Consider the following 23,465-nt stretch of genomic DNA (forward strand, 5'->3'; position numbering starts at 1 on the left):
GCCAGAGCTCAGAGAGGGAAGCATGCCTCTGTCCCAGCCAGGGCCAGGCCCTCACAGAGACTCCCCCAGTGTGCTGAGTAGGTCAGCTGCCCTTCATGCTACAGACATTGTCTTAGTGTTTTTGGAGCTGGGCACTGGAGATGGAATCAGGGCTTGGTGTGTGCTAGGCAAGCACTCCACTACTGAGCGGGCTCTAGCCTTCAAAGCCATGTCTAGGGCCAGGCTTCTTACTCTTCCCACTGTGAGTTCTTTCAGCCTGAGACATGGTTATGTGATCCTGCGTGTTTAGGCATATAAACTAGGTGCATGAATCAAACATTTTCTGATAATTAATCATGACCAATTTTATGCTTGAACCAGCACTTGGGAGTCTGAGGCAGGAGCATCACTGGGTTTGAGGCCAGCTATCTATATGAGATCCTGTTTCAAAGAACATCAACAAAAAGTCATTAAATCTGAACCATCAGAATAAATGAATACATGCCCCCACCTTTCCTCACCCACAATCTACAGAAAAGACTGTCACTGTGATCTTTAGGGTCCCCTGTGTGCCACCTCTGGCCATCCTCAAGCTTGCTTTTCTCCTTCTCGAGATCATCATCTTCTTCCCTTTGTGTGTGTATATGTGAAGCCCTGAGGTCCATGTTGGGTGTCTTTATCCCTGCCTTGGTTTTTGAGAGTCTCACACTGAACCTGAACCTTTGCATTTAATGTAGACTGGCTGGCCAGTGAGCCCTGGGAATCCGCCTGTTCCCACTCCCAGGTTCCAGGGTTCTATATGCTACTGCTGGCTTTCACATATGGCTGCTGGGGATTTGAAGGCAGGTCGTCAGGCTTATGCAGCAGGTGCTGTGTCCACTGAGCTCTTCCTAGTCCCAGCTTGCCTTGCTTTGTAGTAGCTTTACCACATGGTCGTATTACTAACTAGTGTGCCAGTTAACTTTGTACTTGTGCTTGTTTTTTTGAGGCGGGGTCTCAGGTACCCAGTTTGGCCTCAAACTCCGTATGTAGTTGAGGATGGTCTTGTGTTCCTGATCTTTCTGCCCTAGCCTCCTGGAATTATAGGCAGGTTACCATACTGGCTAATTTTGTACATTTTAAAACTCTATCCGGGCGGTGGTGGTGCACGCCTTTAATCCCAGCACTCGGGAGGCAGAGCCAGGCGGATCTCTGTGAGTTCGAGGCCAGCCTGGGCTACCAAGTGAGTCCCAGGAAAGGCGCAAAGCTACACAGAGAAACCCTGTCTCCAAAAACAAAAAACAAAAAACAAAAAAAAAAATCCCTCTATATAATACTGTTTTCTTCAACTCTTTTTTTTTTTTTTTTTTTTTTTTTGGTTTTTTGAGACATGGTTTCTCTGTCTCTGTGTTGCCCTGTCTGTTCTGGAACTCTCTCTGTAGAACAGGCTGGCCTCAAACTCAGAGATCCACCTGCCTCTGCCTTCCTAGTGCTAGGATTAAAGGTATACACCAACACCACCTAGCTTTTTTAATTCACGGTCTTGCTCAGTAGTAGTCCAGGTTTGCCCCAGACACTCTAGCTCAGGCTGGCTCAAACTCATGGTAATCCTCCTGCTTCTGCCTTCCTAGTGCTGGGTGTGGCCATATTCTGGTGAGTTGTTGCTGATGTTGTTGCCCACTGTCTGTATCTCATGGGCAATACCACTGCTTCCCCACCTCCCACAGTCCTCATGCCTGCCTCTCCAGTACATTTTGATTTGCACTTTCCTGATTCTTAATGAGGCAAGAACCTTACACTTGAGAATCATTCTACCTCCAGATTTTCTGAAACATCCGTTTACATTTTTTGCCCACTTTTCTATTTGGTTATCTTTTTAAAAGGTTTTTAAACATCACTGATAGGTAAGCATGTGTATGTGTGTGTGAATATGGACACATGCATGTCACAGTGCATGTGTGGAACTCAGAGGACAACATTATGGAGTGGGTTCTCTCCTTTGACCTTTACAAGACTTCCAAAGACTGAACTCGGATCATCAGGCTGAGCTGTCTTGCGAGCCCAGTTTGTCTTTGGTATGTTCTGTGGCACTAACCCACCCTCTTCCCAGATGATTTGGGTGCTCATCTGGAGCTACAGTGCCCATCTGTGGACATTGTGGTGTTTATTTTGTCCACTGATCCCTTGCTATTTAGATATGCTGTATTGCAACTATGCACTTGGGATTTTTGGCTTGCCTTTTTACACTGGGATGCCCTCCACCTTTGTGATAAAAAGAAATTCTTATTTTTTTAAGATTTATTTATTTTATGTATTGTATGGGTGTTTTGCCAGCCTATTTGTAGTACATGCATGCCTGGTGGCCAACAGAGGTCAGAAGAGGGCATCAGATACCCTAGAGCTGGAGTTAGAGATGGTTGTGAACCACCATGTGTTAGGAATTGAGTTTAGGTCCTCTGCAAGAGCAGCCAGTGCTCCTAACCACTGAGCCATCTCTCCAGCTGTGAAAAGAAATTCTTGGCCGGGCGGTGGTGGCGCACGCCTTTAATCCCAGCACTCGGAGGCAGAGGCAGAGGCAGGCGGATCTCTGTGAGTTCGAGGCCAGCCTGGGCTAAGTGAGTTCCAGGAAAGGCGCAAAGCTACACAGAGAAACCCTGTCTCGAAAAACCAAAAAAAAAAAAAAAAAAAAAAAAAAAAAAAAAAAAATCTCAGAACTCACTCTGTAGCCCAGGCTGGCCTCGAACTCACAGAGATCTGTCTGACTCTGCCTCCTGAGTGCTGGGATTAAAGGCATGCACCACCATCGCCTGGCAGAAAAGAAATTCTTAATTTTCATGTAATTCATCAGTCTTTTGTTTTGTGAGTAGCACTTTTTGCTTAGTTAAAAGAACTTCCTAATGGGTGTGGTGCCCATCTGTAATCTCAGGATCAGGAGTTTGAGGCCAGCTGAGGCTATATAGTGACCCACCTGAGATGTCTAATGAGACCTTGCTAGGGTGGGGGTGGAGGTGGAGTTATTTCATCTTTATTTTGTTTTTAAAGCTGTTTTCTATATATTTAATACTCTCTTCCAAGCCTCCCACGTTACTTTAATCGTTCATAACGGGTTCTTTTGTGAAACATGAGGCTTGCTTTCTCTTTGGTAAGCATACCACCTTATCCAACAGTGCCACTTGTCAAACCTGATTCTCCTTTCTTGTGTAATGTCACGGGACTGTGGCCATACTGTCGGTGTCTACAGATAAGTGACTGTCTCTGTTGTCTGCCAGCATACTGACCTGAGGTCTGTAGTGTGATGGTCATGTTGGTGTCTTTGAGTTCCGCTCCCATCCTTATTTCAGGTCATGCTTATCATAGGCTGTGAAAACTGTTGAGATGGGGCCGGGCTATAGCTCAGTTGGCATTGTGCCTGCCCAGCATTCACAGAGGCCCTGGTTTGACCTCCAATTCTGCATAAGCTAGGCATGCAATATTTGAGAGGTGGAGGCAGGAGGATCACAAATTCAAGATTATCGTTGAGTTCAAGGACAGCATGAGACCCTGTCTCAAAGAAAAGGGGTGGGGTGGGGGGCTGACAGCCTCAGTTTGACCCCCAGAATTCAGTGGTGGAAAGAGAACTAACCCCCACAAGTTGTCCTCCCCCCACACACACACAGATACAAACTCAGTAAATAGAGCTTTAAATTGTTGAGATCTTTTTCTTAGAATTGCTTTGAGCTTGCTCTCTACCCATGTAGATACATTGGCTGAGATGGGTTTTGAATTCACTGGCTTCATTGTATTTCTTGCCTCTCTGCCTCACAAATGCAGGGGTTAGAGGTGTGTGCCACCATCCTTGGCTGGTTTTGTTTTTAAATTTTTTTAATGTTTATTTTATGTGTTTGGGTGTTTTCTCTGCATGTATGTCTGTGCACCAGGTGTTCAGTGCCTATAGAGGCCAAAGGGCGTTGGATTCCCTAGGACTGGAGTTATAGATGGTTGTAAGTTGCCATGTGGGTGCTGGGAATTGAACCAGGTTCTCCATAAGAGGAGTAAGTGCTCTTAATCGCTGAGTCTCTCTCCAGCCCCTGGTTTTGTTGTTGTTAGTTTTTTTTTTTTTTTTTTTTTTGAGATGGTTTCTCTGTGTAGCCCTGGCTGTCCTGGAACTTGTTTTGTAGTCCAGGCTGGTCTTGAACTCACAAGAGATCCGCCTGCCTCTGCCTCCCAAGTGCTAGGATTAAAGGTGTGAGCTACCACATCTGGCTTGTTTTGGTTTTTTGAGACAGGGTTCCTCTGAGTAGCCCTGGTTATTCTGTTTTGTAGACCAGGCTGACCTTGAACTCAGGGATCTGATTGCCTCTATATAGTGCTGGGATTAAAGGTGTGCACTACCACTGCCCAGCTCCTGGCAGTTTTTGTTTTTGAGACAGGATTTTGCTGCAGAGACCAGACTGTCCTTGAATTTGGACCTCCTGCCTCAGCACCCCACGCACTGGGATTACACATGTACATCACCATGGCCTGGGACTGTTGGAAATCCTAAGACAATACTGTAGTGAAGATTTAAAGTTAAAAAAGCAGCCTGCTAAGTGCTAGTAGACTGCCTCATCTTGTCATCACTCTATGACTTCTGTCCCTTTCATTTAACATTGATTAAATCTTCACCCTAGAAGGGACCTTATTACTCAGTCCTAATGGGGAAAAAAGCCCAGGAAAGGTCAGCATGTGAAGAACAGGTGTCGTCCTGAGGTCCACTAAGTCCTTCTCCATTCTTTTTCTTTTGAGACAGGGTTGCACGTAGCTGAATTGGCTTTGAACTCCTGATTCTCCTGCCTTCACCCTCGTGCTGAGAGTACAGATGTGCACCATATGCTCAGCAGAAACTTCCTTCTTTTGAATAATTTTAATGTTTTTTATCAAGTTAATTATAGATAATAATGATTTCATTACTGCACTTCATACATGTACATATTGTGTTTGATCATGTTTCCCCCCATCACATTCTGGACACTCCCAATCTGTTCTCCCCCTTCTTCCCAGCTAGTCCTCTCTCTATTTTCACACCCCTTCTCTCTCTCTCTCTCTCTCTCACTTAACTGGTGAGTTTAATTAGGGTTGCTTACAGGAGCACAGGTGAGGGTGTTTTTTTTTTTTGTTGTTTTTTTTGTTTTTTCCTCAGGAACATGGGTAATTTTTTCCTTCCCCTAGGAGCCATTAGCTCCTTGTAGAATCTCAGAGAGGGGTGACATCTCCTGAGCCCCTGGGCTCCTTCTCAGGATGTTGATGGGTCCAGTTTTGTGTAGGTCATCACAGCTGTTGTGAGTGTTGGAGTTCTTTCTACAGCACTGAACCTCCCGCAGGCGCTCACAGCCTTTCTGCTCCTCGTGCCATGATGATCCCGATGCTTGGAGGGGTGCTAAGGATGTCCCCTTTATCACTGACTGACAGACAAATTCCGAGTCTCTGCGGTTGCTGCTGCCCACTCCCAGAAGAGACTTGTCTGGCCAGCGCTGGCGGCAGCATTGATCTGTGAGCATTAACATCATTATTTAGAAGGCAATTTGATGGACATGTCATATCCCCTTAGTCAAACAACTGTAGCGTCCCTGTTAGTCTGACCTCTCTTACAGTACACACACACACACACACACACACACACACACACACACACACACACGTCAGAGGGATTTAGTAGAGGGACTGGCTTCCTTGATCATACAAGTTGAGAAGGAAAGCCTACCATAGACTTCTGCAAGCTGAGACCAGAGGCTGGTAGCATGGCTCAGCTCAGATCTGCAGGTCTCAGTACTGGGTGAGTGGCCCAGTGTAAGTCTGCATCTGCTGGTGTGAAGCTGAGTTTGAAGGTCAGGAGACCTGGAGGAGTGAGGGCCAAGGGCCAGAGAAGGACATCCCAGGCTTAGGAGGTGATAACAAGAGTCCTCACCTCCCCTATTCCCACGATGTTCTACCTGAATCATTGGCCAATGAAGGTGTCCACTCAAATAAGAGTAGAACTTCCTCTCACTTCGGAAGCTTCCTGAATGAGTTGAGTGATGCTCCACAGAAGGGGACCTTTGGTTACCCCATAACTGGCTCACCACTGTTACTCCAGTGGGCACTTCTTGCCTGGGCAGTGAGTCGTGTACTCCCTAGGGACGGGGTGAGTAGGCCTGCTGCTGACAGTTCCCCCAGCATCTTCATAGCACCTTCTGGCACCGTGAGGGCTAGGCAGCAGGAGAAAGCTTTGATCTCCATTCCAGCTTGATTTCTCCCGTCCCGCAGCCAGAGCATGTGCTGTCTTCAGTAATAGGGTCTTCCTGTGTAGTTTGGCTGGGCAGTGACAGCAGTAATTGTGTGTGGTGGAATGCCATTTGGCTCTAAAGGACAATGAAGTCACCGACTACAGACAGCTAGTCTCTTTTCTGCTCCTCGTGCCATGATGATCCCGATGCTTGGAGGGGTGCTAAGGATGTCCCCTTTATCACTGACTGACAGACAAATTCCGAGTCTCTGTGGTTGCTGCTGCCCACTCCCAGAAGAGACTTGTCTGGCCAGCGCTGGCGGCAGCATTGATCTGTGAGCATTAACATCATTATTTAGAAGGCAATTTGATGGACATGTCATATCCCCTTAGTCAAACAACTGTAGCGTCCCTGTTAGTCTGACCTCTCTTACAGTACACACACACACACACACACACACACACACACACACACACACACACACGTCAGAGGGATTTAGTAGAGGGACTGGCTTCCTTGATCATACAAGTTGAGAAGGAAAGCCTACCATAGACTTCTGCAAGCTGAGACCAGAGGCTGGTAGCATGGCTCAGCTCAGATCTGCAGGTCTCAGTACTGGGTGAGTGGCCCAGTGTAAGTCTGCATCTGCTGGTGTGAAGCTGAGTTTGAAGGTCAGGAGACCTGGAGGAGTGAGGGCCAAGGGCCAGAGAAGGACATCCCAGGCTTAGGAGGTGATAACAAGAGTCCTCACCTCCCCTATTCCCACGATGTTCTACCTGAATCATTGGCCAATGAAGGTGTCCACTCAAATAAGAGTAGAACTTCCTCTCACTTCGGAAGCTTCCTGAATGAGTTGAGTGATGCTCCACAGAAGGGGACCTTTGGTTACCCCATAACTGGCTCACCACTGTTACTCCAGTGGGCACTTCTTGCCTGGGCAGTGAGTCGTGTACTCCCTAGGGACGGGGTGAGTAGGCCTGCTGCTGACAGTTCCCCCAGCATCTTCATAGCACCTTCTGGCACCGTGAGGGCTAGGCAGCAGGAGAAAGCTTTGATCTCCATTCCAGCTTGATTTCTCCCGTCCCGCAGCCAGAGCATGTGCTGTCTTCAGTAATAGGGTCTTCCTGTGTAGTTTGGCTGGGCAGTGACAGCAGTAATTGTGTGTGGTGGAATGCCATTTGGCTCTAAAGGACAATGAAGTCACCGACTACAGACAGCTAGTCTCTTTTCTCTGGAGGATGGTCCTACCGTGTCCTTTCCCAGCAAAGCCTCTTTGCTCGTGCAGGTCATGTGTTCTGTAGAAAGGAGTTGGCGCTGCTGTTGGGTCTCAAGCACTGAGGCCTTGTGTTGTATCTGCTTCAGGAAAGTAAGCCCCTGGTAGTGGCCCCCCTGTCTCCTGGCTGTCGCTGTTGTGGGGTAGTGGCCCCCCTGTCTCCTGTCTGTTGCTGTTGTGGGGTAGTGGCCCCCCTGTCTCCTGGCTATCGCTGTTGTGGGGTAGTGGCCCCCCTGTCTCCTGGCTATCGCTGTTGTGGGGTAGTGGCCCCCCTGTCTCCTGGCTATCGCTGTTCCAGCATATTTTTATGTATAATAATGATGGTGCCCACCAGCCTCCACTGTTACCCCAGGTTTACAGAAAGGAAGTGGGCTTCCTGCTGCCCAAGGACCAGCTCTGCCTGACTCCAAGCCCTAGGCTGTCGCTAGGCCTAGGAGCTGTGCCCCCAGCAGTGGCAGGCAGCTCTTCATCTGTGCCTGAAGCTGAGGGTGCCACTGCTCTAGGGTTGGGACCTTCTGGGATTGCTCTTGCCAGAGTCTTTCCGAATGACACATTCTTTGTGAAAAAAACTAGTAATTTTCCATTCCCCTTATGAAATAATTGTTTTCTTGAGAAGTTTTTAGTCACCAGGTCTTATAGAAAGTAGAAAATGTCATTTGTTGTTGTTTTGAGTTTCATAAGATAGCTCAGGCTGGCCTTGAACTAGCAACAATCCTCTGGCCTCTGCCTCCTGATCACAGGTGCATTACACCACAGCCAGCTAGATGCCTTAAAGGTTTTATGCTGGAAAAGAAGGCCTCTGACCCTGAGTAAATATCCTCCCTCCCAACTCAACTTCCTCCCCTCCTCTGTTTCAATTTTTAATGGGTATTCTTTATACGTGGTAAATCAGAAAGGTTGCAGGTAACAACTGTCCCCATGTGCCCTTTTGAGAGGAGCCGCTTTACCGTTTTTTCACATGCCCTGCAGGATGTGGGTGTCTTTCCGAAGCATGAGTCAGCCGCGTTGTGACTCAGCATCGCAGTGCTCAGGACTGTGCTGAATGTCACTGGGGCCTTGAGCCCCTCCAGGGAGAAGTCCTTCACGGTTCTGTGGTATTTTGTGGGAGGCCCAAAGACTAAACCCTTCCAGTGCCGTAGGGGGACAGTAACATTTTTCAGGTTCCAACGGGCCAATTGAGAACGTCTTAATTTTGTCAGCTCTATTTATTTATGAGGCAGCTCATGTCACCCGGGCTTGCCTCAAGCTCTGTATAGCTGAGGATTTCGGGGGGGCCAACACTTGGGGTTTGTGCATTGCTGGGGATTGAACCCAGGGCTTTGTATATGCTCAGCAAGCACGCTGCCGACTGAGGCGTCTCCACCCAGCAGTTGGCCCCTTCTCCTCTCTGCTGGCTGCTCTTCAGGCTGTGGAGGCTGAGCTAGCTGCCCGTGGTGTGGCGGTCACAGGCCTAGCCGGTCCCTGCAGGTTCGCCTCCTCCCACTCTTCTCTCTAAAAACAATTACATTCATGTATTTATTTTGTGTTTGTGTGCGCATGTGCCACGATGCGCATGTGGAGGTCAGAGGGTAACCAGCATGAGTTGGTGCTCTCTACCTTGTGAGTTGCAGGGACAGAACTCAGGTCATCAGGCCTGGCAGCAAGTGGCCCTTAGCCACTGAACCGTCCATCATGCTGGCCCTGTTTCTTTTGGTACCCAGTATCTTCTCTCTTTATTACTGCCGTCTTGTCTCTAGTTGGTGGGAACAGAGTTTTTGATTTTCCGTGGGCTCTTGTTTTTCCTCTTCTCAGGGAATGGTACCACCATGCCAGCTTCTCATGACAGAACTTTCATATCATCCTCTGCTTCCCCTCACAGCCCACATCTACTTCAACAGCTAATTATGTCTGCTCCAATGGATGCGCGCTTTCTCTTTTTACTTATTTAATTTTTCAAGACAGGGTTTCTCTTTATAGCTCTGGCTGTCCTGGAACTTACTTTGCAGACTAGACTGGCCTCAAATTCAGAGCTCAGCCTCCCTCTGCCTCCCCAGTGCTGGGATTAAAGGCGTGTGCCACCACGCCCAGCCAGCATAGGCACTTAATCAGAGTACTGGGGTCGTTCCATCGCCACATAACCCTTGTGTGTGGCACACCAGCATTTGCAGGGTGGAGGCAGCAAGTTCATCCACAGGTACATAACAGATTTGAGCCCAGACAAGATTCTTGGGACCTGGGGAAGAGAGAGAGAGAGGAGAGGAGAGGAGAGGGAGGGAGGGAGGGAGAGAGAGGGACAGAGACACTTTGATTCTAAAGTCCAGCTTCCCCTGAGACCCTGGGTGACTCAGCCTCTCCTGCTGCCCAGCCACCTTTCACACAGGTCTCTTTCACAGAAAGGCACTTGCTCTTGGCCCCCAGGTTAATGGCTCCTGGGTGACAGGGGCACAGCTCGCTCTTGCACTTCTTTCGGGTCTTTGCTTAAATTCTGACTCCTCAGAGAGGTCCTCCTCATTCCCTTTCTCGGCTCTCATAGTTCTACCTGCCTCTCCTCAGCACCTGATACCTGCGTTACCTGTGCTGTCTATCAGTTGTTTGTTAGCGTTCTTCCTCACGAGGCCCAAAGCTGTAGCGCTTTACCTCACATGAGTACAGAGAGGGAGGGGCTGTGCCTAGTCAGATTTATGACTGTGGAGTCACCAGGTGTCTTAGTGTGTTCTGTGTTGCTATAACAGAGTACCACAGGCTGGGCAAGTTATAACCAGGTGTGTTTCTTATAGTTCTAGAGCCTGGGACATACAATATCAAATGCTGGCTTCTCTGCTTGGGAGGTGGGAAGACCAGGAGTTCAAGGTCATCCTTGGCTACATCACAAGTTCAAAGCCAGCCTGAACACATAGAACCGTGTCTCAGAAACCAAAACGGAACAAAAGGCGTCAGCATGTGGTCCAGGCCTTTGTGTTGTACCCTGGCATGATGGGTATCAGAGGACAAGTGAGAATGCAAAATAGCAAGCCTACCTTGGGGCTGCATTCCTGCATCCCAGCACTTGGGAGGTGGGGAGAAGGGTGAGTCAAGGGCAGCCTGTGCTACACAGTGAGTCTGAGGCCAGGCTGTTGCTGGCTCCAGAAAAGAAGGAAAGGCCAATAAATCAATCAAGCCGGGTGGTAGTGTCACATGCCTTTAATCCCAGCACTTGTGAGGCACAAGCAGGTGGATCTCTGAGTTCAAGGTCAACCTGGTCTACATATAGAGTGAGTTCCAGAACGGTCAGGGCTACATAGAGAAACCCTGTCCCGGAAAAACAAAAACAAACAAGGAATTGGCTTTTTATAATACACATTACAGAAAACACTATGGATTCAGGACTGGTAGACATGGCCTCAGTCAGGGTAGCACTGTCAGCAGAGGATGAAGTGTCCAAGTCTGGAGTGGTTCCAAGCAGATCTGGATGTTTATATAAAGATCTGGATGTTTAAAAGAGGGAGAGCTGGGAACACAGCTCAGAGACACAGCAGTTGGTTACCAAGTTTGTGCGAGGATTTCATCCCTAGCACTGTCCTCTCTCATCCACTGAAAGATTATCTTCTAGATAGATTATGTGTGTGCACGCACACGTCTTTATATATCAAGAGAAACTGCTCAGAAATGGAAGAAACATAGTCTCGATACAAGTCCAGCACTTGCTGGACGAGGAGCACTGTGCTAGCAGAGCAGGTGTGCTGATCATTGTCTGTTTTTTCTGCCAGCTTGTATTTGAAGGGACAGCTTGGTAGTGGGGCTGGGTGCATAGCTTTCAACCTCCCAGAGTGGCCTGTTGTGAACTTCTGTTTCCTTGGCCTGTGTGTGTGTGTGTCTGTGTGTCTGTGAGCCACTTGTATTTCTGGATGATCAGGAAAGGTGAGTGGTACTGCGTGGTGACCTCTTTGTGTGGAAGCTGGAGCAGGCCAGTCCATTCTGGGAGCCAGCCAGGCTCAGTGTGTCTGCTTAAGGAAGCATTTGTTTTCTGGCCTAAGATGTGGCCCCACCCCTCATGCTAGTCAGTGCCTGCCAGTAACTTGGATCATGTTTCAGTGTGTGACAGGAGCCTGTTTGGCTTTGGGAGAGAGCTGTGCAGTTCAGGCATCCTGGTGCTTCCTGCAAGAGCACCCTCAGTGTTTACCAGTGCAATCACTTGGTGTAAAGTACCTCTCAGCAGAGACAATTCACCCCCAGTGGCTCGCTCCTTACATGCTCTCTCTTTGTTGTGCGCCATGCCCTTCCTCCATGTGTTACAGGAACTTTCCAGATTACATTTAGAAAGGGATGATGGGTTATGATTGGTGGGTCTAGTCACATCCAGAGTGCCCAGGAAAAAGGATGTAGAGACCATGTGATAAGGGTTTCGAGCCTAAAAGAATAACTTAGACTATGTCTGTCTGCTTCCTGTTAACAGACAGCTGCTGGGTGCTGAAGGTGTGTGCCTCTGGCCTAGCTGAGTTAGTGTGACTAACCCTGTAAAGAGTGTGTGAGCCCCTTTACCGCTGAAGACACTCTGGCCCCCTGGCAGCCAGTGGCAGACCCAGGACTCAAGTCTGGAGAATTCCTCCCTAGTCCCTGCCTCTCTGAGGCAGCAACAGGAAGGTGGTGCCAGGGTGGCTGTGTCTTGGTTTGCAGGTGACCAGGGTGTGGTGGTCCGGCCCTGTGACACTGTCAGGCTGGAGGAGCTTGTGCAGTTGACAGAGAGGAGCTCAGTTCCTGAATGCTTTGGACTGAGGAGCTGCACCAGTCCTCCTGGGTCCCATCTATATATGCCTTTGTCAGGCCATCATCACCACCACTGAGGCTCACCATCCTGCCACTCCCCCGGGGCCTTAGGATATATGCAGAGTGACATGCCTTTGCCCTAGGCTGTGCTGTGACTGCTCTTAATGTTTTGCTTTTTGTTTGTTTTATTAGAAACTTTGAACTGGCTTGGCGTGGTGGCTGGGCGTGGTGGCGTACACCTTTGATCTAGCCTTGAGAGGCAAAGGCAGGTGGATCTCTGAGTTCTAAGCCAATTAAGGCTACACAGTGAGACCCTTTTCCAAAAAAAAAAAAAAAAAAAAAAAAATTATAAAAAACAGCCAGGTGGTAGGGCACGCCTTTAATCCCAGCACTCAGGAGGCAGAGACAGGTGGATCTCTTGAGTTTGAGGCCAGCCTGGTCTACAGAGTGAGTTCCAAGACAGCCAGGGCAATTACAGACAGAAACCCTGTCTCGAAAAACAACAGCAAAAACTCCAGTTGCTCACTGATGGAGTCACATGGAGTGACTGTAGTCGCAAGTTTCTCTGGTCCCGCCTGGCCCCACAGTTGGGACGAATCCCTCCTACCTGTGGTCCTGTAGCCACTTATAAAATAGTTACTCAGAGGCTTAATATTAATTACCAACTGTTTGGTCTATGGCTCAGGCTGCTTGCTAGCTAGCTCTTATAACTTAATTCAACCCATTCCTATTAATCTGTTATGCCACGTGGCCTGTGGCCATTACCGGTCTGACATCTTGTTGCTCTTTGGGGCGGTGGGCTCATGTCTCTCTTATCACCTTTCTCTTTCCTGTATCTCTGCTTGGATTTCCCGCCTGCCTTTAAGCTGCCTTGCCATAGGCCAAAGCAGCTTATTTATTAAGCAATGGGACCAACATATATTCACAGCATACAGAAAGACATCCCCCAGCAGAGGCCTGACACAGCACTCTGGGGAGGAGACAACCACAGACAGACAGACATCCCACGAAGCTCTAAGAAGTAGATGCCTCTGAGGGCTCCACTCACTGAGTTGGAGTGGTTTGCTGTAAAGCAAGGGATATAGAACACAGTGAAACAGTGATGAAAGGGATGAATGAAGGACCAGGAACTGGATGACCAGCCTAGACAAAGGAAGGACACTAGGGCTCCCCCAGATGTAAACTGGTCACTCCTAACCTAGAAGACGACATACGGAATGTGGGCCCCCCTTCTGCACTCAGGAGGTGGTTCACTGGGCCTGTGAAGAAGGTGACTAGGACTCTTGTCTGCCCACAGCTTTCCCCTCAGAAGACAGCGCTAGCATCAGTGTGGCGTGGTGGGCTGTCTCACCTCCTGTTTTTGTGCCTCCTCCTCCGTGTGTGTGTGTGAGGTGTGTGTGTGTGTGTGTGTGTGTGTGTGTGTGTACTTTTCAGCTCCTGGGCACCTCAGAAAGGGCAGCTCACCCCAGGCCTGGACATGGCTTCCTCTCAGTGTCTTGTGCCTTGAACAGCAACACCGGAACTCTCCTTCATCCCTTCAGGTCACCAGTGGGAGTTGGCTCTTTCTGGGGTTTGAGGACTTAGAGCAGCAATTCTCAACCTGTGGGTCACGACCCTTCCACAGGAGTTGCCTAAGGCCATTGGGAAACACAGACATTCACATTACGATTCATAAGAGTAGCAGCATTAGAGTTATGAAGTACAATGAAAAGAATGTATGGTGGGGTCAGCACATGAGGAACTGTGTTAAAGGGTCTCAGCATTAGGAAGGCTGAGAACCACTGACTTAGAGGAAGTGTTTACAAGGTGTCCCGATTTGCGGTGGCGTTACTGTGGGTGTCCTGCATCTAACTCTTGCTGTAGGCGCCTTCTAGTTGTAGATGTTGGCACTGCCAGGCCCAGAAGCAGTGCCCCTGCTTGGGCCTGGGGGAACAGGGCTGGGTCTCCAGCTTGAACTTGCACCTGGCCTGATACCACTGCCACGTTGCCCATTAGATACTTCACCTTAGTTCAGCAAGTACATACTCTGATATTTTCTTGTTCTTTGAGACAGTGACTCATGTGACTCTGGCTGGCTTGGAACTTGTCATTCTCCTGCCTCAGCTTCCTAAGTGCTGAGATTGCAGGCAGATACTCAGAAGTTTCCAGAAACCACAGGGTGGCGAATGTGTCTGTGCTGGCGTGAAGGGGCGTGGCTTCTGTTGGCTCTCCTCAGATGCCCAACACCACGTGGTCATTGTAACTCTAGGCTGTAGGCCAGTGACAGCCCAGGATCAGGAGCAGCCAGTGCTGCTGCATTGGGGCAGAGTTCCCCAAAGTCACTCTCCTGCCCAGGGCAGTCTGGTTCTGGAGCAGCTGGCTGTTCCTGGGGTTTGGATCCAGCAATGCAGCCAGCTCTATGTACTGTGGCCTCACACAGTGGGGGCTGGGTTTAATTTTGAAATGTTCCTAAACACCTTCCTTCTCTATAAAGAAAAATTCATGGTTTCCCTAGAAGACTGCTATCTCGAGAAGGTTTTGCAGTGGTGCTGGGCAGGCAGGGGCTACTTGGATGTCATCTCAGCTCCATCTGTGTGGTTCATAATTGGGCACCAGGCCAGGACCTTTTCAAGCGCACTCCCTTAGGACAGCTGTGGGATTTCCAGATATTAAGTGAAGCCCTTAATAGCGAAGCCGTCCGGGCAGCTCTTGGATCAGGATTGGAGTCACTTCTCTCTCTTGGGAGAGCGACCACTCAGAGGTTTCTGGATGCAGCAGACTTAACTGCTGTATGTAGCTCCTTGATCCTGAGAGAGGGAAGGACTAAGCAAGGGCGGGGAAGGAGAGAGCAAGGTCAAATCCCCACCCTAAAGAACCCAGCCTTGTGTGGACAAGGAACGGAACTTCCTGTGGGGGCTGGAGGAGCGGGAGTTCTGCAGCTGATGATGGAAGAGCCACCTGGACTTGGAGCGCCAAAGCTGACGCTTGCATTTTATTCCAATCGTGTGTGTGTGTGTGTGTGTGTGTGTGTGTGTGTGTGTGTGTGTGCGTGCGCATGCGCGCGTGTGTGTTCTTTTTGTAAAATGTGTTAAGCTGTTTTATGAGATAGCGTTTTGACTCCTTAGCTCATTGCTTCCTGTGTATTCTGCTTTGGAGGCAAGCTATCTTGGTACTCTTTAGTTTGGGGAACCTGCCCTGTTGGGTAAGCTTTGGGAGCCACTGGGCCGCCTTGGCTTGCAGCAAGTGTCTGGAATCATCTGCCCTTCTGTGGTAGAAAGCCTCTCCCTTGTTTAATGTTCCTCGGTGAGTCTCACCTGGGGCTTGACAGTTGGTGGCAGGTTGGGCTGGCGTCCTCTCTCGGTGCTGACAGAAGGCTCTGGCTTTCTGCAGCCATGGATTTCCCCCAGCACAGCCAGCGTGTCTTGGAGCAGCTGAACCAGCAGCGGCAACTGGGCCTTCTCTGTGACTGCACCTTTGTGGTGGATGGTGTTGACTTCAAGGCTCACAAGGCGGTGCTGGCGGCTTGCAGTGAATACTTCAAGATGCTCTTTGTGGACCAGAAGGACGTGGTACATCTGGACATCAGTAATGCAGCAGGTACCTTGCTGGGGCCGGAGCCTCATATCATGAAGGGCCCTTTCAGGGCAGTGCCAGCAGGCCATGTCCCACCTGAGTTTGAGCTCTGATCCTATGGGTACCAAGTTTATCCCATCTCTTCTGACTAGGCATGGAGTGACCAGGGACACAGGTTCACAGTATGATGAGGGCAGGGACCGTAGGACCAGCCTTGTTAGCAGGGATACAGTAAGGCTGGCCCTAGACCCTCCTCATCCCTTTCCCGTGACCAGATCAGTCCTAGGGCCGACAGCCAGGCTGTGTCAAGAATGATGAGGGGTGGCTGGGCGGTGGTGCACACCTTTAATCCCAGACTCGGGAGGCAGAGCCGGGCGGATCTCTGTGAGTTCAAGGCCAGCCTGGTCTACAGAGCAAGATCCAAGACAGGCACCAAAACTACTACACAGAGAAACACTGTCTCCAAACAAACAAACAAACAAACAAAAAAATGCTGAGGGACTAGCTGGGCCTGGGATTGAGGAAGGATAGACCAGTCTTGGGTCTGTACTCCTACCCAGAGCCCTCTGACCTGTTTTTGAGATGGTCAGGACAAAGTAGATGTGGAAACAGACACGAAAGCGTCAGATGGCTGGAGATTAGGTAGAGCAGGTGACGGCGTCTTGAAGACCACGCTGTCAGAGGAATGGGGTGGCCTGTCCTCAGGTGTCCCTAGCCCAGCAGACAGGAGGTGGAGGCTTACCACTCAACTTTCCAAAATTTGATTCCACTGTTGGGTGGAGAAACATTGGTAGGCCCTGAAGTTGGTCTGTGATGGCTGTCCTGTCCTTGACAGGCCTGGGGCAGGTGCTGGAGTTCATGTACACTGCTAAGCTGAACCTTAGCCCTGAGAACGTGGATGATGTGCTGGCTGTGGCCAGCTTCCTCCAGATGCACGACATTATCACAGCCTGCCATGCACTCAAGTCACTTGCTGAACCGCCCAGTAGCACCGGGGAAAGTACAGAAGCCTCAGCCGTGGAAGGTAAGGTCACTGGAGCCTGCCCTAAAAAGTGGTCAAGGAACTTGGCTTCTTTTGGAGGCCCTGTCTCTGATCTGGGTCACCTCACTGGGTGTCAGACTCTTCATCTACCTTGCTGACACTGCGGGGTGCTGGTAAGGGTTGACCAGGCACTCCTGGAAAGGGTCCCCACACCTGCCCTTTCCTACCCTTGAGCACCAGAGAGCAGGAGCCACACCTGGATGACTGGGTGCCAGGGAGCAGAGCTTCTGCTGCCCTCCAGTAGCTGCCCTCCCCGAGCTCCCTGGCTCTCAGGGTGTCCTCAGAAGCCCACAGACTCCCATCATGGGCAGGGTTCTTTGCTGTATGCAGTCAGAGGATCATGTCCTCTCCTGTGAGCACTGACACACACCCAGTGTCTACTGCACTCCCGTATATGGTGACATCACTTGTGCTGCCACAGCTTCAGTGGTCGTGAAGAACAAACCAGTGAAGCACCTGGAAGTCCCCAGGGGGCTCGCCTCACCCCTCTGGCAGTGGACACTTGGTGGAGAATGACAAGTCTGTCCTGTCCTGTCTCCAGGAGGAGACAAGAGAGCCAAAGAGGAGAAGGCTGCCGCCACCATGCTGAGCAGGCTGGACCAAGCAAGAAGCAGTCCACAGCCGGGCCCAGGCAGAGAGCTCAAAGAGGAGCGGGGTGGCCAGGCAGAAAGTACAGCCAGTGGTGAGTTGTGATTTGGTGCTCATGGGCTGGCTACCTGGAAGAAGGTAATGGACAGTAGGAAGTTGGTGCTGCCCGTCACCTGCCAGCAGCCTGGGCCCCAGAGTAGGAAAGGCCTCGTGCCTGGGAGGGCAGTGGCGTTTGCTCCTGTACTTTTCTGGCTCGTGGCTAGCTCAGGTAGTTTGTTCTGCGGGTCTGCTCCAGCCATGGAAGAGACCTATTTGGCCCCTGGACAGAGTCCCAATCCAGCCTCCCATCCCTCCTCAGGTGCAGAGCAGACGGAGAAGGCTGATGCTCCCCGGGAGCCTCCACCCGTGGAGCTCAAGCCGGACCCCACGAGTGGCATGGCTGCTGCAGAAGCTGAGGCCTTGTCAGAGAGCTCAGAGCAAGGTGCCGCCTCCCCAGCCAGGGCCGGCCTTGCCACACATACCCCACCGCCTCTTGGGTCACCTCTTCCCTCTCTAGCCTGTCCTGCTTGGACATTATTCACTTGAACTTTTTTCTTTCTTGAGTCGTAAGCTGTCTTAGTTGTACATCCCCTCCATGTTTCCATTAGTCTGGAAGCATCCTGACATAGCCCTGGAGCTTCTGCTCAGCGCTGGGCATACACAAGTGTGCCATGCTTCCCACAGCCTACATCACAAGTACTTGTTGACTGAAAGTGCTACACATCTGCCTGAGGCCTTACGCCCTCCAAATAGCAAATACTTAGGTTACAGACCCTAGAGTCACTGTCACCTAAAGAAAGGCATTTGTGAAGTGGGGAGAGAGTTGGACCAGACCCAGAAGGGACTCTGAGCCCAGGCAAGTCCCTCAGTACCTGCTCTCTTCCGTGCAGAAATGGAAGTGGAACCAGCCAGCAAAGGAGAAGAGGAACAAGAGGAAGAGGGCACAGGGCCTGCCACCGTCAAGGAAGAGGGGATGCATCTGGAGAACGGGGAGACCCCTGAGGAGAACGAAGAGTCTGCGGGCACAGACTCTGGGCAGGAGCTTGGCATGGAGGGCCGGAACCTGCGCTCAGGCACCTATGGGGATCGCACTGAGTCCAAGGCTTACGGCTCCATCATCCACAAGTGCGAGGTGCGGGGCCGTGGGCGGTGCCAGCCCTGTGCCTCCAGGGTCTCTCCAGTCCCTCACGCACCCCTTCCTGCTGCGCCTGCAGGACTGCGGGAAGGAGTTCACGCACACGGGAAACTTCAAACGCCACATCCGCATCCACACGGGTGAGAAACCTTTCTCATGCCGGGAGTGCAGCAAGGCTTTCTCAGACCCCGCAGCGTGCAAGGCCCATGAGAAGACACACAGGTACCCACCTTGCCTCCCCCAGACTGGGGGCCTCCCCGGACCCTGCAAGACCCCTTCCTGTCACCTAGCACCTTCTGATCCCCAGCCCGTTGAAACCCTATGGGTGTGAGGAGTGTGGCAAGAGCTACAGACTCATCAGCCTGCTGAACCTGCACAAGAAGAGGCACTCGGGGGAGGCGCGCTACCGCTGCGGGGACTGTGGCAAGCTCTTCACGACTTCAGGCAACCTCAAGCGCCACCAGCTGGTGCATAGTGGCCAGAAGCCCTACCAGTGCGACTACTGTGGCCGCTCCTTCTCTGACCCCACCTCCAAGATGCGCCACCTGGAGACTCACGACACCAACAAGGAGCACAAGTGCCCGCACTGTGACAAGAAGTTCAACCAGGTGTGCACCCCTCCCTGAGCCAGCAGGGTGGGTCCTGCTGGTGGCTCCCCAGGGTTGGCACAGGACAGCCACTGTGTCTGTGGCTAGGGACTCTCCTAGGATGGCACCCTGAAGGGCAAGCTTAGAGCGGGCCGTGCTGCAGTGCCCTTCCACTGCTAGGAGCCTGGGCCTCCATCGGGGATGGGGCTCTGCCCCTGTGAGAGACCAGAGAGTCCATTATTCCCGGGAGAAGCCAGGTTCCTAGGGGACCCTTCTGAGCCCCTGTCTGGGTGCAGGTGGGGAACCTGAAGGCCCACTTGAAGATCCACATTGCCGACGGCCCTCTCAAGTGCCGGGAGTGCGGGAAGCAATTCACCACCTCAGGTAGGCCCAGAGCACCCTGGCTCCCCCATCCTTCCCCTCGGCCCCTCACAGTGCAGCACACCAGTCTTGCCCTTCGTCTCCAAAGGGAACCTCAAGCGGCACCTGCGGATACACAGCGGGGAGAAGCCCTACGTATGCACCCACTGCCAGCGGCAGTTTGCTGACCCAGGCGCGCTGCAGCGGCACGTACGGATCCACACGGGTGGGTGAGGAGGCCCTGTGTGGGCTGTGGAGGGGGCACAGGGAGCCGAGTGGGTGCTAGTGCCTTGTGCCTCTGCCCCAGGTGAGAAGCCGTGCCAGTGTGTGATGTGTGGCAAAGCCTTCACTCAAGCCAGCTCCCTCATCGCCCATGTGCGCCAACACACGGGGGAGAAGCCCTACGTCTGTGAGCGCTGTGGCAAGAGGTAGTGGCCTGCCCCCACTCCAGGGAGCATGAGGCCAAGTCCCAGGCTGTGTCCCAGAGTGGTGGGTACCCCCTAAGCTCCACCCCCCCACACACACACCATGGCTCCTGTGGGTCAACATGAGCCCCATTATTTGTGGCCCTATAGATTCGTCCAGTCCAGCCAGTTGGCCAATCACATTCGCCACCATGACAACATCCGACCGCACAAGTGCAGCGTGTGTAGCAAGGCCTTTGTGAATGTGGGGGACCTGTCCAAGCACATAATCATCCATACTGGTGAGCGTGTGCTGCCTGCCTGTGTCCATCCCTTCCCAGCCCGTTTGGCAGGAGAAGGGTGGGGGGGTAGAGGTAGGGAACCCTGTGCCACACTTGTTTACAGGTAGCCGTGAAGTTCAGTTCAAATGTGGACTCCACCTGCCTCGGAGCCTTCGAGGAGGAGGGTGCTCTTGAGGCACCTGTCAGCACTGGCGGCTGCCAGAGAACTTGCTAGAAAAGATGGGGCTGCTGGGTACTGGGAGGCCTGGCGGTGGCAGGCTGGTAACTTGCCTCACCACCAGGAGAGAAGCCTTACCTGTGTGACAAGTGTGGTCGTGGTTTCAACCGGGTAGACAACCTGCGTTCTCACGTAAAGACCGTGCATCAGGGCAAGGCGGGCATCAAGATCCTGGAGCCAGAAGAGGGTGGTGAGGTCAGCGTGGTCACTGTGGACGACATGGTCACACTGGCCACTGAGGCACTGGCAGCAACAGCGGTCACTCAGCTCACAGGTGTGGACTGTAGGCAGCAGAGGGTGGCCACAGGCGGCTTGCCTTCGTGGCAACAATGGGGTAGGTCCCTGTGGCTTCTGCCTCAGGCCCTGCTGCCTCTGCCCACAGTGGTACCAGTGGGGGCTGCAGTGACAGCTGATGAGACCGAAGTACTGAAAGCTGAGATCAGCAAGGCTGTCAAGCAGGTGCAGGAAGAAGGTGAGAGGGGCAGTCTGGGGTATGGATGCCGGCGGACCCAAGGTCCTTCCCATCCTGACCACAGCCCACACCTCCACAGACCCCAACACCCACATCCTCTACGCTTGTGATTCCTGCGGGGACAAGTTCCTGGATGCCAACAGCCTGGCCCAGCATGTTCGGATCCACACAGCCCAGGCACTGGTCATGTTCCAGACGGATGCGGACTTCTACCAGCAGTATGGGCCAGGCAGCACATGGCCAGCCGGGCAGATGCTGCAGGCTGGAGAGCTGGTGTTCCGTCCTAGGGATGGGGCTGAGGGCCAGCCCACACTGGCAGAAACTCCACCCACAGCTCCTGATTGCCCACCGCCTGCAGAGTGAGCAGGTGGCCCTCTGACTGTTTATTTAAGGATGGATGGCACCCTGGGACTCAAGGTGCTCCTGCCCCAATCCCTAGAGAGAATAAATTTGATTATTTTCTAATGTTGCCTATGGTCCCTGTGTCCCCAGTGGGTGGGTGGGTGGGGAACTGTCACCTACCTAGCTGATACTGCAGAATGGTTAACACTTAACTCAGGGATGAGGAGTCCTGGGACATCCCGATGTCCGTCATGGAAAGTAGAGCTCCATACTGTGTCTGTAAGTTATTTAGGGTGTGGGCAGCACCCTGTGGCTGAGATGCAGCTCCACTCGCCAGGCCTGTACCAGGAGACCCAGGCAGCCTAGTGCCTTTAGCCAGAGCAGCAATTTAAGAGCAGTGTACAGAACACGGGCTGGCTTCTCAGTAAACTAGGGCTTAGTCCTGCTTTACCAAGTGATGCCACAGTGATGCCAGCCTGTGGCAACACTAACTTGGCTGCAGGCTACCACTAGGCTGGCAAGGAAAGAAGGGAAACGAGGCTAGCAGCTTTGATGATGGGACCCCAGCAGGCAGAGCTGTGCTCTTTCCCATGGAGGAGTCCCACTGAACTGGACGGCCTGCTCCGTAGCCCCCAGATCTGTCGACTGCCCAGATTCTCGTGCCACAGCTTTTTCTTGTCTTGAAGCAGGCGTGGGAATTAACAGCCCCAGGACTGTCAGGCTCCTTGCTCCTACAGTGAACAACAGTACCCCAGGGAGGGGAGAAGGGAAGGCATCTGGCATGAGCCTGGAGCAGGAGCTTGCAAGCAGGTAGGGAAAGGAGGGACTTCATTATTTATCAGAATCTGAAGTGCCTTCCCAGTGGCCTAGGAAACAGGACGGAGGGCCAGCATTTGTGATTCAAACCTCAAGCACAAGCTGAAAAGCTCCGGGGAGGATCGGGAGCAGAAAAGGTCCTGTTCACAGACTTGGGGTAGGAGCTACTGTTCCAGCAAGCCAAGAACCCCGTGGTTCCCACCTGAGCGACAACCACATGCACACTTGAGGTGTTTTGTATTTTTTAATAAAGTTTGTAATCCAATGGACACACAACAAAACTGCGCTGAGAAAAACAGTTTCATAAATTAATAAGTGTTAGGAAGTCAGGGGAGAGGTCCAAGTCACAGGAAGGAGGAGTTGGCCAGGCCTTTTTGTCCAGGTGCTGTGTGACACTCCATGTTGCGGGGGCAGGACCCGTGCTGTACGAAGCGCACGTATACAAATGAGTGACGTACAAAGTCTGAGTATGAAAATAAGATTTTCTTTGAAAACACATTTTTGGCACAGATTAAAAAAAATGTATGTCAGGGAAATTTGATTTAAGTCAGTATTATATATATTTATATATATTATATATTTATATATACACATCCCAAGTTCTGCACATCCGACCAAGGAAGAAAATCCTTCTGTTGGCTTTTACTCAGCTGTAAACTGGACATCCGATGAGTCGAAGGTGGTGCCAGCGGCGGCGGCAGGAGAATTAAGAAAGATGACGACATGTCCGATGAGCAGGGGAAGAAAGGAGGAGACGGGGCAAAAATACCCAATGAAATGTCCCGTGACACCAAGGCTTCAGCACAGTCCCAAGTCCTGCATGAGAGTCTGTGTGGTATGCTCACGTACACATGTCCAGATCCTCACAGCCTGTGTTCACTGTGCAAGTCACTAATTTAGTGCAAAGGCCGTTCTGTTCAACAAAAACAGACTCCCGCTGCCCTGTGCCTTTTCTCCAAAGGAGGAAAGCTAGCCCCTAAGGTTTCTGTGAGTCCATGGGTTGGTGGTCTGTCCTGGGCAAGGATTTCATGTAAACATACAAGCAGCACCACCCCCAGAGGAGGTCTATCCATAGAGCTGGGTGGGCGGGAGAGCGAGGGCAGCTGGTGGCGCCTGGCAGTCTGCCCCTCGGCAGCTTGCCCTCTGCCTGGCTGGGCTGTCCATGGTTCTGTCCTGTTCATCATTACAGCAGAGCCTCACACAGAGGCAATGACGATCATGAGGTGGGGAGAGATGTTGGAGATGCTGGCAAGGAGGTCAGGGGCCAGGCGGGAGAGGTGACTCTCGGAGAACTCACAGGGTGGGAAGATCTGCAGCACATAGGCGGGCTGGAGGAGGGAGAGAAAAGTGGGACCCACTGTCTTCCATGATCCGCCCCCAATACTCGTACCTGGCAGGCCATGACAGCCCCACCCCCGCAGTCAGGGCACAGTGT

The 23,465-nt window shown here is 51.7% G+C and overlaps 2 protein-coding genes across 5 annotated transcripts in view; one reads left to right on the forward strand and one right to left on the reverse strand.

Moving 5' to 3' along the window:
• The window catches only part of Zbtb17 (zinc finger and BTB domain containing 17), a 26,635-nt gene extending 5,313 nt beyond the window's left edge, over positions 1 to 21,322 (forward strand). For 2 of the 4 annotated variants that reach the window (XM_059256249.1, XM_059256250.1), the window contains exons 3-16: positions 15,544 to 15,750; positions 16,562 to 16,750; positions 17,310 to 17,450; positions 17,715 to 17,837; positions 18,286 to 18,527; positions 18,610 to 18,752; positions 18,838 to 19,138; positions 19,414 to 19,501; positions 19,587 to 19,703; positions 19,785 to 19,905; positions 20,053 to 20,183; positions 20,465 to 20,674; positions 20,783 to 20,872; positions 20,952 to 21,322. In XM_059256249.1, the coding sequence (XP_059112232.1) occupies positions 15,546 to 15,750; positions 16,562 to 16,750; positions 17,310 to 17,450; positions 17,715 to 17,837; positions 18,286 to 18,527; positions 18,610 to 18,752; positions 18,838 to 19,138; positions 19,414 to 19,501; positions 19,587 to 19,703; positions 19,785 to 19,905; positions 20,053 to 20,183; positions 20,465 to 20,674; positions 20,783 to 20,872; positions 20,952 to 21,235 (2,385 nt within the window). In that variant the 5' untranslated portion in view covers positions 15,544 to 15,545 and the 3' untranslated portion in view covers positions 21,236 to 21,322. Of the gene's footprint in view, positions 1 to 15,543; positions 15,751 to 16,561; positions 16,751 to 16,886; positions 16,888 to 17,288; positions 17,451 to 17,714; positions 17,838 to 18,285; positions 18,528 to 18,609; positions 18,753 to 18,837; positions 19,139 to 19,413; positions 19,502 to 19,586; positions 19,704 to 19,784; positions 19,906 to 20,052; positions 20,184 to 20,464; positions 20,675 to 20,782; positions 20,873 to 20,951 lie in introns of those variants that run through there. The other 2 variants (XM_059256252.1, XM_059256251.1) reach the window with 2 other exon arrangements.
• Positions 21,323 to 22,261: 939 nt separating this feature from the next.
• Positions 22,262 to 23,465, reverse strand: part of Spen (spen family transcriptional repressor) — an 81,045-nt gene continuing 79,841 nt past the window's right edge. The window contains exon 15 of the mRNA XM_059255324.1: positions 22,262 to 23,358. Coding sequence (XP_059111307.1) covers positions 23,227 to 23,358 — 132 coding nt within the window. The 3' untranslated portion in view covers positions 22,262 to 23,226. The remainder of the gene's footprint in view (positions 23,359 to 23,465) is intronic.

The sequence above is a fragment of the Peromyscus eremicus genome, chromosome 2 (assembly GCF_949786415.1).
Source record: "Peromyscus eremicus chromosome 2, PerEre_H2_v1, whole genome shotgun sequence".
NCBI classification, from domain to species: domain Eukaryota; kingdom Metazoa; phylum Chordata; class Mammalia; order Rodentia; family Cricetidae; genus Peromyscus; species Peromyscus eremicus.